The 14,048-nt window shown below is 29.1% G+C and overlaps 1 protein-coding gene across 1 annotated transcript; it reads left to right on the top strand.

The window, feature by feature from the left end:
- Idh (isocitrate dehydrogenase [NADP] cytoplasmic) lies at window positions 1-7,936 on the top strand. Its single transcript, XM_011507309.1, has 2 exons — window positions 1-867; window positions 6,708-7,936. The coding sequence occupies exons 1-2, from the start codon at window positions 655-657 to the stop codon at window positions 7,908-7,910; spliced, it is 1,416 nt and encodes a 471-aa protein (XP_011505611.1). The 5' UTR covers window positions 1-654; the 3' UTR covers window positions 7,911-7,936.
- Window positions 7,937-14,048: the final 6,112 nt, after the last annotated feature.

Genomic DNA, 14,048 nt, shown 5'->3' with positions numbered 1-14,048 from the left:
AATTCAAGGCTTGATTATTTCATCTAATAGAAATATTCGATAAAATACGTATCGTGCACAAACAAGTCAGCTATTGTGTGTATTGGAAAGATAACGGCCGAATAATTGTTGGAAAAAAATATGAGTTACAACTATGTTTCCTTGGAGGGAAACTGGAAGGGAAAAAATGATTGAGAAGAGAATATATCGATTCACCGCTCATTCTTAGTACAATCGAGTACGCATTTGAATCAAGTGTTAGTCCTCCTAAAACGTTGGCAATCCCTTACCTAAATTTTCTCTCGACTCGACCTACTTCATTGATTTATACAAAGTATCAAGAACCAACGTATTTGCGAAAAAAAAAGAAAGAAAAACTACAGTAATACGTGTGCATTGTAAGGGAGCGTTTTGAGGTTGGGAAGCCGTGATTCGTACAGTCGGAGCACGTAAAAACAAACAAGTCGGGCCGGCTCATTAATAGGCAAATTCTTCTGCACTCGGTGTAACAGTCGGAATTCCGAGAAAGTTCCTCTATCCTTCTCTCTCTCTCTCTCTCTCTCTCGCTCCTTACCCACTGTCCTCCCTTCCGTCCACGTACTCGCATCCTCTTTCTCTTTTATTCTTCATCTTTTTCTGTGTCGATCTAATCCCATCATTAGTTGCATTGCCGCTATGGCCGTTCCCCTCCAGTTCTGCTACCGAGTAGGCGCGGGTTTTATTCGAAGCTCACCTCGACTTCATTTCACACGGGGCTTTATAGCTGTAAGTTCGTCCTCCACCTCACAAAATTCTCGTTCTTCGAATTGTGATTTACAGCCGGCTACAGTTACTTCATTTGATCTCCGACATTTCAGCGTTTCGTCTGCGAGCATGGCAAAGATAAAGGTAAATTCTATAATATATTGTTATTCTTTTTTTTTCCGCTTCTTTTTCGGTTCCTTATGCTTATGGTGGTGTTAGGTGCTTAAAAAAAGAAAAAAGAAAGAAAAACAAAATGTATACTCGGTAACGGAGAAATATCGTGAACTTTGAAATTCTTTCCATTTTTGAGATCATTGTAGACGTGTGTAGTTAGTTGAGCCAAGGCCACGAATCTTACGTGCTTATCAGCTTGGAAATTGATAGTTATAGATTGGCTCAACATTAATAGACGATTAACGCTAAATGATGACGAATCAATTATTATTTTGTAAATGTCGATTTGCGGTGAATATAGTAACACTCGATTCTTCGATACGTCGCTCTCTTTGCCGCACCTTGATTTCAAGGCCAATAAGCTTATATTCATCTATACATACCTATTATTTATTGTGTAATATATTTTCATGTTTTGCACGTTGATCTTTCGCTAGATAAGAGATGGAAAAAATGTTTTATCTGTGCGTTAGCTCGATTGATTAAATATTTGTTTCTACCGTCTCATGTATATTTCATGAACGGAAGCAACAAAAATGAAAAAAAAAGTTTATCACAAATACAAGGTTTCAATGTTATTTATTAATATTAAAAAAAAATACTAAATATCTTTGCATTATAGAGCATTTATTTTATTTTAATCGGTGCTATTTAAAATAATATATTTTACATTGAGAGTAAATTTTTTTTTTTCATTTTACGAGTGTAATTTCATTAAGAAAGCTAAAAGAGAACATGTATTGTATCGACCGATTTTTTTTTTTTTTTTTTTTTTTTTTTTTTTTTTTTTTTTTTTTTTTTTTTTCTCCAAAAACTTTCACCAATTACAGCAAATGGGAACATTGACATTTGACGTTTATTGTTATTATTATTATTGCTAATCGTGTTATGCAGAGTTTAGAAGTTTCGACTGTTCGTCATTACCATCTTATGATAATTGTCATTAGCAAACTCAGGTTGGGTTGGTTAACAATACCGCCGTTGTGAAACCATGAAAAATCATAAAATTTGAAGAAGAAATCTTATATTTTTATTCGTACATATTCTTATTATTATTACTATTATTATCGTTGCTATTGCTAATCATATTACTCTTTATTATTATTATTAAAATACAGTAAATTAAGGATAAACTAATATTAGCGGATTAATATTTTTAAATCGATAACTTGCAAATTTTTATTAATTTTTTTATAAAAAGAACTTTATTTCTCACAATTTTACTTATTCCTTTGATTAATCTAAATAATTCATAATCCATTAGTCATGTTTTAATAATAATTTTTTTCACTATTATGAATTAAAATCGTAAGATTGTTTTAATTAAACTTTTTTAAATGCATAATCCAATTTTTTAGTTCTACCGAGCAAACAAAATAGAACTAAACCTTTTTATATATTCTGTTAAAATAACAAATAAATATTATTATTCTATATTGTACAAGTAAATTTTTATCGCATTACTGCATATGTAAAGTAAATTAATTAGATGATTTTTTATACTATTATCTATTGAAAGAAATGTGCTCATTTTGATTCGAATATTTGGATATATGTTTGTGTGTGTGCGTGTGTGCATGCGCGCGCCTATTTTGTGTTATTCCCTTTTTTTTTTCATTTCAAGAGATTCAAGTTTTTTTGTTATCAAATATTTATTACAAATTTTTACTTGTAATATATAATTATGTAACAAAGTCTCATCATCTTATTTACACGAGTTTCAATAATAAATGTCTTTTTTTTTTTAATATCTTCTTAATTTTCGCAATAAAAATCATAATATTAATATTATTACTTAAAAAAGTATTTTGTTTATTTTATTGAACTGTATTTAAAATTATCTTTCCACTTTATATCTGCAGGAGCTATCTGACTGTTTAAAAAAATTTGTGGTATTGAAACGATTTCATTTTTTTCTTAATATTATCTCTATCTTTTGGCTTAACATTTATGAAAATTATATTGTTTGTTTAATAGATCATTTGAATGAAGTTTTATATTCAGTGAACCTTGATCTTTTATTAAAATTCTTTATATTGAAAAGTTATATTTAGGTTTCAGGAAACCAATTCTGAAATAATAATCAATCATTCTGTAATTTTAAGTTTATTCAAACCTTTCATTAAACTGGTATTGAATGAAATTATTTTATATTATGTATTATTAATATTTAATATTGGCAATATTGAATTACTATAATTTTATTGATCAATTTGTTTGGAAAATTTGTACTGCTATAAAAATTGCAAATACATTGTTGTTGTTTGTAAGAGTATTTTGTTTTAATAATTGTATTAAATCGTTTTTACTTTGAAATATGATTATTTATTATATTAGAATAAATAATAATTATTACTAAATCTTAGAAAGTTAGGAAAAAAAACTTCCATCAATTTTCTACATATATAATTTCGTTTCTAACTATTTTTCGTGATTACTATTCATAATTGTTATTCATTATTTAAATCTTATTTTCTATTTATCTTCTATTTTATCGATTTGATAAAATTTAAATATACTGTATATGAACATCATATAGAATTATTGTATCGAATTTGGATAATAGATAAGAATTCGTAATAACTACCTTGCATGACAGAATGTAAATAGGAAAGTTATATTATTTAAAACAAAATTCATTATTTCATAATTTTAAAGAACATTGGATGTGCAAATCCAAAATCTCTGAAGGTACAAATTTTTCATTTTCATATTTTCATATTTTTTCATTTTTAAACATTCTTGCGATGGGAATCGATCCGCCGGTACTTATCAGCAAGTCTTTATGCTCTCGACGTCTTTCTTGTGTTCCAACCATTCGGCATCGTGGTCATGGCAGCTTTTACCGCGACAAAGAGCACCAGGATTACGGGAATGGACAAATGGTTGGGAGCTGATTGGTAACGACATTGAGATAGATGTTGAATGATGATGATTCACTCATTTCTGATAATAAATATGCCTCGAAAACTTTGAAGTAATTACTTCGAACTTTCTACCCTCGCTCTCTCTCTCTCTCTCTCTCTCTCTCTCTCTCTCTCTCTCTCTCTCTCTCTTTATATATATGTTTAGCGTATACCGGAAATCCACGGGCTTTAACAATTTTTTATTTATATATGTTTGATCATAGACTGTTAGGAAACATTAATTTTCCTCTCGTACATTTTCTAATAGAACACGAATTGAATATTTCCATTATAATTATAAAAAAGAACTTATAAATAAGAAAATTTATATTAATTTAATTTTATTTATATCATACAGAATTATAAAAGACAATTACAAATTTTAATGTTATCAATAAATAAGGGAAGCCTAACCACAAAACAATATCTGTATTCTATATTATACGCATGCGCATCGGAATGATGTAATTCAAATTACATAGCGAACATGTTTAATCGATTACATTCTTATAATTGGTAAAAATAAAATTTGTTTATTAAAATACCAAAATTATCGAAATATTATTCAACTTCGTTATAAATACATAATTGACGGTTTTGAATTAATAACAAGAAAATTAATATATATAATTACAATAAAAAGTTATTTAAATAAATACCGCAGGTATGTAGTATAGTAATTCACCATACTTCATTACATCGAATGTTCTGGAAATTCGTATAGCATAAAAGGGGAAAAAATGATTCGATAAAATACAAAAAAAAAAAAAAACATCAACTAATATATATTTCCATGTATTAGAATTAACATCACATTTAATGTAAATTATCAGGGTATTCAAATCAGTGTTGAATATCCATATTACATTAAGCTGTTAAAAGTTTGACGGGAACTTGCGTACAAATGAAAACTTATTAATGCTATACCTTCTCGGTTCTGATAAATTTTACAATAAATGTTTTCAGATTTTTTTTAATTAAATACAGATGTTTGCTTATAAAATGGGGCGCTTCCTAATATAGTTAAATCGTGCTTCAAAACGTGAATTTTTGTATAGTAAAAGTTGTTTGAATTATTGAAGACTAGTATTAAAACAATCATGGTAAATGAAAAAATATATTATCTACAATCGGTATAATCCCTCTAATCTCTTTAGTCACTCAAAATAACAAAACGGATTTTCAGGCCAATTTTATCGCGAGTTTAATATAAAAAAACTCATGATTTATCTAAATTTATATGCTATGGAATAATGACGAGTCCCTAAGATCCTGTAAGTATTTTCAATGATTTAATGGCTGTAATCATTTCTAATTGCTATTATACATTAGAAACTATAAAAAAAAGTAAGGAAAAAAATCTTGTGTAATATCATTCCGAGCGAAATTTTTTATCGGATCGTTTTGTACGATTAGTAATTTAATTTGTGCAATGAAAACATTACTGAAAAATTTGTTTTATATTTTTCTCAATGGCTTATTAATCCGTAACTATTTTTTAATGTCTTAAGATAATTTTTCATTATATATATATTTTGCATGAATTTTTGAACTGTAGGTCCGAATAAAGCAAGATCAAATTTGTAAAAAGGCTTGCCAATCTTTTAGGAAATAATTCGTAAATACAAGTCAATTTCCAAAAATTGAATCATTTTTAATATGCAAAATTGTTAAAAACTCGTACTGTGTACTGATTTTAAAGAATAATTAAGCTGAAAAAGTAGTCTACTTATATTATTCAATTACTTTTCATTATTGATTATACCGTTCACTTTATTTGCTCCATAGGAGAAGGTAAAAATTTTGTTAGACTACGTAATGTCAACTAGAATTTGCAAGTGACAGTACATCTCATCAGAACCCTTAAATAATTTTAAAGTAAAAATAAATTAATGCATTAAAACATAAAAAATAGATAAATTAAACAATACACATTTAAAATGTGAAAATCTATAAGATAAATTTATAAAATAATAACATATCTAATATTAAAAAAAGTCTTTTATGTTTTAAAATAAGTAAAATTTTATTTGTATCCGTTATATAGCGTGAGGAGAATTCTTTGGTACTCACTTTGAAAATATGCTTCAACATAAATATATTCACAAATTTTAAGTATTAATTATAAATGCATATTATATATGTATATATATAATATATATATAATTTAATTGGTTTTATTGCATTCTTTGCGAATAAATTTTATTTTTAAATATATTCATTATATATGGGAAAGTACTTGTGCGTGATTTATTCATTAAATATTAGTGCTCACAATTATACACATATTTACATGCACCGTATTTTTAGTTTATATTAATTTTACTGATTTACAATTGAATATTATTGTTATGTGTGATCTACCAATTGTGCTATGTGATCATCATTAAATCTGGTGATAGAGAAAAGGTATAAGAAATTGATAAGTAGACCAACAATTATATTACATGCGCACAATACTACGTATCAATTTCTATTATATAATGATTAGAAGCAAATCGCTTGTAAACTCAAATTTGTTATGTCGTCTAACTATCATTAACAGTATAAAATATAAAATGTGTAATATAAATTGATTATACTCGGACCGCTGTATTCTCTTGTTTATTGTTTGCCTTTCGGGAAAATTGTCAGATTTCACAAATACTGTTATAAATATTTATACGTACATGTATGTGCAGTCTTAATAATTCTTCTTTGTTTATATTATAACTGAGATTTTAATTGTTATTTAGATTTTTGATTGTATATTTTTTTAAACGAAACATTATATTTAGTATGAATTGAAAGCATTTAAACGAATAAAATATATATATATATTTTTTTTTTTCGTAAAAAAATGTCTCATTTACTCCATTCTAATCACAATACTTGAAATATTAAACGTAAAAATTATTTTTGCAGGTTGGACCAGTTGTCGATATTCTTGGAGATGAGATGACTCGTATTATTTGGGATTGCATAAAGGAGAAGTTATTGTTCCCGTATTTGGATATCGAATTACATACATTCGATCTTGGAATAGAAAACAGAGATGCTACTGATGATAAAGTAACCGTTGACTGTGCAGAAGCTATAAAAAAGTACAACGTCGGTATTAAGTGCGCTACTATAACTCCAGATGAAAATAGGGTAGAAGAATACAAATTAAAAAAAATGTGGAAGAGTCCGAATGGAACGATTAGAAATATTTTAGGTGGTACGGTTTTCCGAGAAGCGATTATTTGCAAGAATGTACCACGATTAGTGCCCAATTGGAAAAAGCCAATTATTATCGGAAGGCATGCTCACGCGGATCAATATAAAGCAGTTGATTTTTTAGTTCCTGGACCCGGAAAACTTGAGATCAGTTGGACAAGCCCATCGGGAGAGAAGATTCAGCATACTGTGAACGAATTTAAATCTGCTGGTATTGCTCAGGCGCAGTATAACACGGATGAAAGTATTCAAGCCTTTGCTCACAGCTGCTTTCAATATGCCCTGTCTCGAAACTATCCATTGTATCTCTCCACAAAAAATACAATTCTTAAAAAGTACGATGGACGATTCAAAAATATATTTCAAGAAATATATGAGGCCGAATACAAATCAAAGTATGAAGCAGCAAAGCTTTGGTACGAGCACCGTCTTATCGATGACATGGTAGCCTATTCGATCAAATCGGATGGTGGTTATGTCTGGGCTTGCAAGAACTATGACGGCGACGTCCAGTCTGATACGGTGGCTCAAGGATATGGCTCTCTGGGTCTGATGACATCCGTTCTTATTTGTCCAGATGGCCGTACTGTTGAGGCTGAAGCAGCACACGGTACCGTAACAAGACATTATCGATTGTATCAAGAGGGCAAGGAAACTTCAACGAACCCTATCGCATCAATATTTGCCTGGACGCAAGGTCTCTTACATCGTGCCAAACTCGACAATAATGAAGAGTTAAGGAATTTTTCGCGAAAACTGGAAAAAGTTTGCATCAGCACTATCGAATCCGGTTTTATGACGAAGGATCTTGCTCTTTGTATTAAGTCTGCTAAGGATCTCAGTCGATCTGATTATCTAAATACATTTGAATTTTTAGACAAGTTGGCTGAGAATCTGGGTAAAGCTTGATGGAAAAAAAAAATTATATAAATAAAGAGGAATTGGGTTATGGAAAAGACTATTTTTAAATATTTTTATATCAAGGATAATAAATATGATTTATGAATTATTGAAAGTAATATAGAAGAAATAAACAAATTACGTTTTAATTGCATTTTCCATAAAATTTATAGGATGATTTTTTTTTATTTTTTTTTTTTTTTTTTTATAAATTATAGTGTATTTGCGTATATGTTTGAGTGAGTAAACGAGTGAACACGTGTGCGCGTGCATGCATATATCTGCATATGTGCACAAAATTTCTTTAAATTATAACTATTTATTTCTACTAGAGAAATTATTAATAAATATAGTATAAAATTAATTGTTTTTAATATATGCGCTATATGTGTTATGTTAAACAATATACATTTGTTCATTTCAAAGTTATTTTATTTACATTTTTATGCACGATGCATATGCAACATATACATGCATGAACAAGCTATACTTTAACAAATATTATTTAAGAAAATTTGTAAATCAATAGAAGTAATCTAAGAACTAGTTTTGTTTGAATAATTTGTAATTAAAATGTATTAGAATGTAGAAATGACATTTAATAAATATATTATTTTTTTATAAATTTCTATGACAATACGATTTAACATTAATAATTTCGAACGAAGTAAAATATATGTGCACAAAATTGATAGCAAACATTCTGTAAATGTACCAAGATTTTATAATGTCAACGTGGAATATGAAAATTTTCAAGTATAATTCATTATTTCGTTTCATCTTATCTTCTGCATATATATTTTATAATAACTTAATAATTATAGCAAAGATGATTTGGAAGATTTTCAAAAGAAAATTTATTCTCATGCTATAGCTTACACACTCATTGTTAACAAATGTATTATATTTTACTTGAATTTTATTTGTTATTACTAGATTAATTATAATAATTAATATACTGCCTTTACAATTATATTGGAATAAAAAAAAAACAGATAATATTATTACTGAGATTGAACATATTCGATATATTTAATTGCATAAAAATAGCATATAATTATGTAAATTATTGGTAGATAATTAGAAATTAAATTTAATAAATTAAAGACACAAAATTTTTTAAATTTCATATTCATCTTAATATTCCCTTGGGATAAATTTTGATTAATTAAAAAATAATAGATAAGAGTATATATTTGTCTTATTATTTAAATATATAATATAATTTATGTAAAATTCGTATAGATATTTGAAGAAGTTAATATTTTACAGTTTTGATAAATATAATTGTTAAATAGATAATCGTAAAATGTATATTGTTTTAATATTACATTTGATGATTAAGATTTGATTTTATAAATAAGAACGTTGAAATTTTTATTTGCTAGATAAAGTTATATATATATATACTATGAGTTATTTAATATTTGTTAACTTTTAACATTATTTGATTTCAACCGTATTTTTTAAAATATATTTTTCTATAATATATCTTAATAAATTAAAATTAGAAAAATTATATCCTTACATTATAGCAAGAGTAATTTTTTTCTTTTTTTTTTTTTTTTTTTTTTTGTCTCATCATTTTGAAAACTGGTCAACAGACAGGCAGGTTTTTGTTTTTTATTTATTGATTTTGGCAAATAACAATTTTATAAACTATTGTACAAGTATAAACTTATTTTATTAGGAAGAGTATTTAAAATAAAATCACAAGTTTTTATGGAATGTGAATCGTACGTTATTAATATTTACATTGTACATAAAATAGATGATTGACGTCTTAAATGTATTAAAATTTATCGAATACTCGATTTCTTTTATACAATGCAGGAATAGAGTTGAATAATATTTATCTTTAAAAATAGTCTTTGTTCGACAAGCTGCATTAAAACTTACCTTTCCAAATTTTGGTATATAAGTTCGTCAAATGATTCTTTTGTATTGACGAAATTTGATCAGATTTATAAGAAATTACAGAAATAAGCTCCGATCATACTAACATTCTATAAAAACGTTTGTCTCAAAGAAACGGCGGTGTCATAATATTTTTATGATTCACTAATAATTTTTTACAAGTTCAACAGTTTAATATTCAGCTTTATTCAGCTAAACCATACGCATAAAAAAAATTACGTGCGCATTAAATGTCAAAGTTTATTGATCCTAATGTCATACAGATATAGCGAGGATGTGGCAAGAGAAATACGGTCAAAAACTACTACACTACAAGCTCGTCTTCTCATCGACACAGGCTCTGAACTTACATTCGGCAATGAAAAACTCATCAGACAACTCAACATTCCTCGAAAACATTCCACCATCCACTCAGCCATCCAATCTGCTAAGACACAAGGTTCAATATCCATTAGTCACCATACGGTCTCACATTCTCAAGACATTGACCACATTATTGACCATTCCTTCCTTCGAACCAATCTCACACGATTGGCCACACTTGAAAAAACTCAACATTGGCCGATCCGCAGTATTTTACACCTCGTTCAGTAGACATAATTCTTGGTGAAGACATGTACGAGCAGATCATCAAGCCTCGCGTCATCGCTTGTTCTCCATCAATGTCAATAGCGCAGTTGTCCATTTTTTGGATGGCTCGTGTTGGGATCCGCACACTCAACGAGATCTCCAACGACCACAGCACTTCATGTTTCAAAACAGGATAACAAGGATACATTACATGAACTATTGACGAAGTTTTGAGTTCAGGAAGAGGTGAAATCAAACGACACTCACAAGTATACGCCTGAAGAGCAGTAGTGCGAAAAACACTTTAAGAGTACTCAATTACCTGATTCTATCGGGAGTTATATAGTTTGGATTCGTCTGAAAACATCTATCAACAATCAAAGTAATATGTACAATGCAACGTGTCGCTGCTTACAAGTTTATTAAGACAATTTTCGAGAGACAAGGAATATCAGCGACAGTATCAGCAGTTCATGATCGAATATGAGGATCTTAATCACATGACGAAGGCTACAGTGTTCAATTAGAAGATAAAAACATCTGTTCGCCACCGACATTACTAAAATGTACAGGCATATAAGAATCCACACGAATGACTGGGACCTTCAGAGAATCCTGTGAATATACGAACAAGGGACAGAAGTGACATACCATTTGACAACAGTCACATATGGAACAAGAGGTACTTCGTTTCTGGCAATCAGAACATTATTCCAACCGAGGGAGTCAAATTCTCCCTTGCCGTGCCATCCATCACCCATGGCAGATATGTAGACGACATCTTAGAAAGTGCAGACACTCCAGAACAGTTAACCGAAGTCGCACTCCAATTACGAGATCTCTGCATGGCGTGCGGTTTCCCGTTGGCAAAATGGTATGCTAAACATCAAAATGTAATCACCGCAATCAGCGCGCATCGAAATGACACCCCAATCAAGTTCGATGATTGCGCTACCAAAATACTTGGCTTAATATGGTCTTCAAAGCAGGAGAAATTCACATTCACGACAGGAAAAAAATTTGGTGGAAATAAACAATCCTACTAAACGCCTCATTTTATCTGACGTCGCTCAGATATTTGATCCATTACTATGTGTACCCATTACCATAAAGTGATATTCATTACTTCTCACAGATATTCAGCAGGGCCGCCATGGAAGGAACACGCGTCCGTGTACGTATGAACGAAGTTAAAGGAAGTGAAAAGTACTCTTAGTGGGGACGTCATGGAAGGAACAGTCGCTCTCTTAGTGAAGCCATTGCAGAAGGAACACACGTCGATTCTCCAGTGCGTGTCAACTAACTAAAAGTCAAAGGTGCTGACTGCATTAAAAGAAAATATTCGACTACAAGAAGCATGGTATCGAAGTACTCCGTATCTCGGAGGTATACCAGGAGTCTCTCTCGATGATGAATTATTCATCATAGGATGAGGTCAAGGCAACTGTATAGCTGTGAGTAAGAACAGCATAAGCCATACTCCTTTCCAAGGAGTGTGCTCAATTGGAGGGAGAATGGCTTAATTCTTATGTAATAGTTACCCTCAATAGAGACTATTGGTATACCTCCGTGATACGGAGTACTTCGATACCATGCTTCTTGTAGTCGAATATTTTCTTTTAATGCAGTCAGCACCTTTGACTTTTAGTTAGTTGACACGCACTGGAGAATCGACGTGTGTTCCTTCTGCAATGGCTTCACTAAGACGACTTTTCATTTCCTTTAGCCTCGATAATACACGCATGGACGCCTGTTCCTTCGATGGCGGCTCTGTTTAGAGAGAGAGAGAGAGAGAGAGAGAGAGAGAGAGAGAGAGAGAGATTTCTCGACACTCGAGACGCTCGCTTTAAATATCTAGGCGACAGACTTGTTAGTGAAGCTTGGTTACAATGGATTGGTGTTGTTATGCGGAGACTAGATAAACATTTTAGGACGTTCGAGAATTATAAAGCTTTAGAAGACTTGGAGAATTTCGAGAAACGTAAGTTTTAGAAAATTCGAGAACTAGAAGAAGGCTTATAAATTTCCGATATCCAGGATGCTTGTAAAGTTCTCGAATCCTGAACAATATTGAAATGGTCTACTTTCATTTATGTATTTGTGCACGTATTTATTATTTTAATAACAAATCTCAAGGTATTGGTATATTTTATTGACAGTATAGCTAATTAGTTGTAGATTTGTTTATATATATACTTGTCGAATGTATTATCGACTGAATTACAACAGAATGAGATCAAATAATAAGAAAAACCAATTTAAAAAAAAAAACTAATTCTATACAAACAGATGATCATATAAAATCCTTAGTAAGTTCTCTTCTTCGGATGATATAAGTTGATATGTATTAATGTATTCGGAATTCCATTCATTTCTGTGATTAGACACGCGCCACTCGGTGTCTCAAAGAGATTAGTGGCGTAAGGATAATCGCGATACATATACATAAAAATACATATTCATATGATTAATTTTACATTCTTTTTTATAGTATCGCCTATATACTATTTTTTATCCATTTACAAATTAATAATTACATAAATGCTCGACGATTATTTGTGCATTTATGCGTGTATTTATTATAACAATAATAACTTTTAAGATGTTGGTTTATTTTATTAAGGGTATAGTATTATCAGTAATTGATTGGTTTATATATATATATATATATATATATAAATTTTTCCAATTATTAAATTTTTCATTTTTACATTTCTATATTTTTAATTATTCTCTTATATTTGTATTTGTCCGGCTTTCTCATCTATTATATTGATAGGGCTATAGAAGAAAAAGAAAGATATGCGACAAAATGTTTAAGAATTTCCTGCAAAAACGATCAAAGAAATGTGTATTCTTTAAAAAAAAAAAAAAATGAATATACGAAATATAATTTTCATAAGCTAATTCATTTTAATGCCCATACATGTATTCACGTATGTTTAGTATTTTTTATTAAATTTCTCTCAAAATAGAACTTATAAAAAGATTTAAGTGACATTTAGTTTCAATGAAAAAGACGAAGTAAATAAATTTTGAAAATATTGAAAATATTGTGTGAGCATAGAAATCAATATAATAATTTATAAATGCTATTTGACCTCGACAATAATAAACTTTCATTAGATAATTATTATAATTAAAATTAAATTATTAATTTTAATTAGGATAACACATTAGAAAATATATTTTAACAACTTATCTATTATTTAATATATTGGACAATAATAAGCAGCCATAATAAATCCTCCAATTCGCTAAATTATATAATGCATTTTATTGTTATTATGATTAGAATTTCATAAATTTTCTACAAATTTTATTATTTTCCATGAAAACAGAATTTATTCTATTTTCTTTTCATTTATAATTGATGTTAATTAAAACGTTAGATTAGGCTAATAAATCGCATTACAATATTCGTAGAATAAAAGTTTGTATTCTTTTTGTTGTCAATGTCAATAAATTTCGCAAACAAATATACTTTGTTTTTATATTACTCATGGTAATATGATGACATTAACTTGGACCTGGAACACCTAGAACTTTGTATTGATGTAGTTGGAGCATTGGATTTGATTATGTACACAAGTTGTAATGTACTCAAATATTAACATTATATTCTGTTTTTTTCTTTCTTTTTGAATAAATATGAGAATC

Source organism: Ceratosolen solmsi, unplaced genomic scaffold (genome assembly GCF_000503995.2).
Source record: "Ceratosolen solmsi marchali unplaced genomic scaffold, CerSol_1.0 scaffold6, whole genome shotgun sequence".
Taxonomy (NCBI): domain Eukaryota; kingdom Metazoa; phylum Arthropoda; class Insecta; order Hymenoptera; family Agaonidae; genus Ceratosolen; species Ceratosolen solmsi.
Note: the sequence above shows the minus strand (reverse complement) of the source record. Positions and strands in the feature narration are given on the sequence as shown.

Excerpts from the sequence above, each read along its gene's own strand:
- Idh (XM_011507309.1), top strand. The coding sequence starts at position 655 with ATGGCCGTTCCCCTCCAGTTCTGCTACCGAGTAGGCGCGGGTTTTATT. Across the intron at positions 868-6,707 it reads CGAGCATGGCAAAGATAAAG|GTTGGACCAGTTGTCGATAT; the intron begins GTAAATTCTATA and ends TTATTTTTGCAG.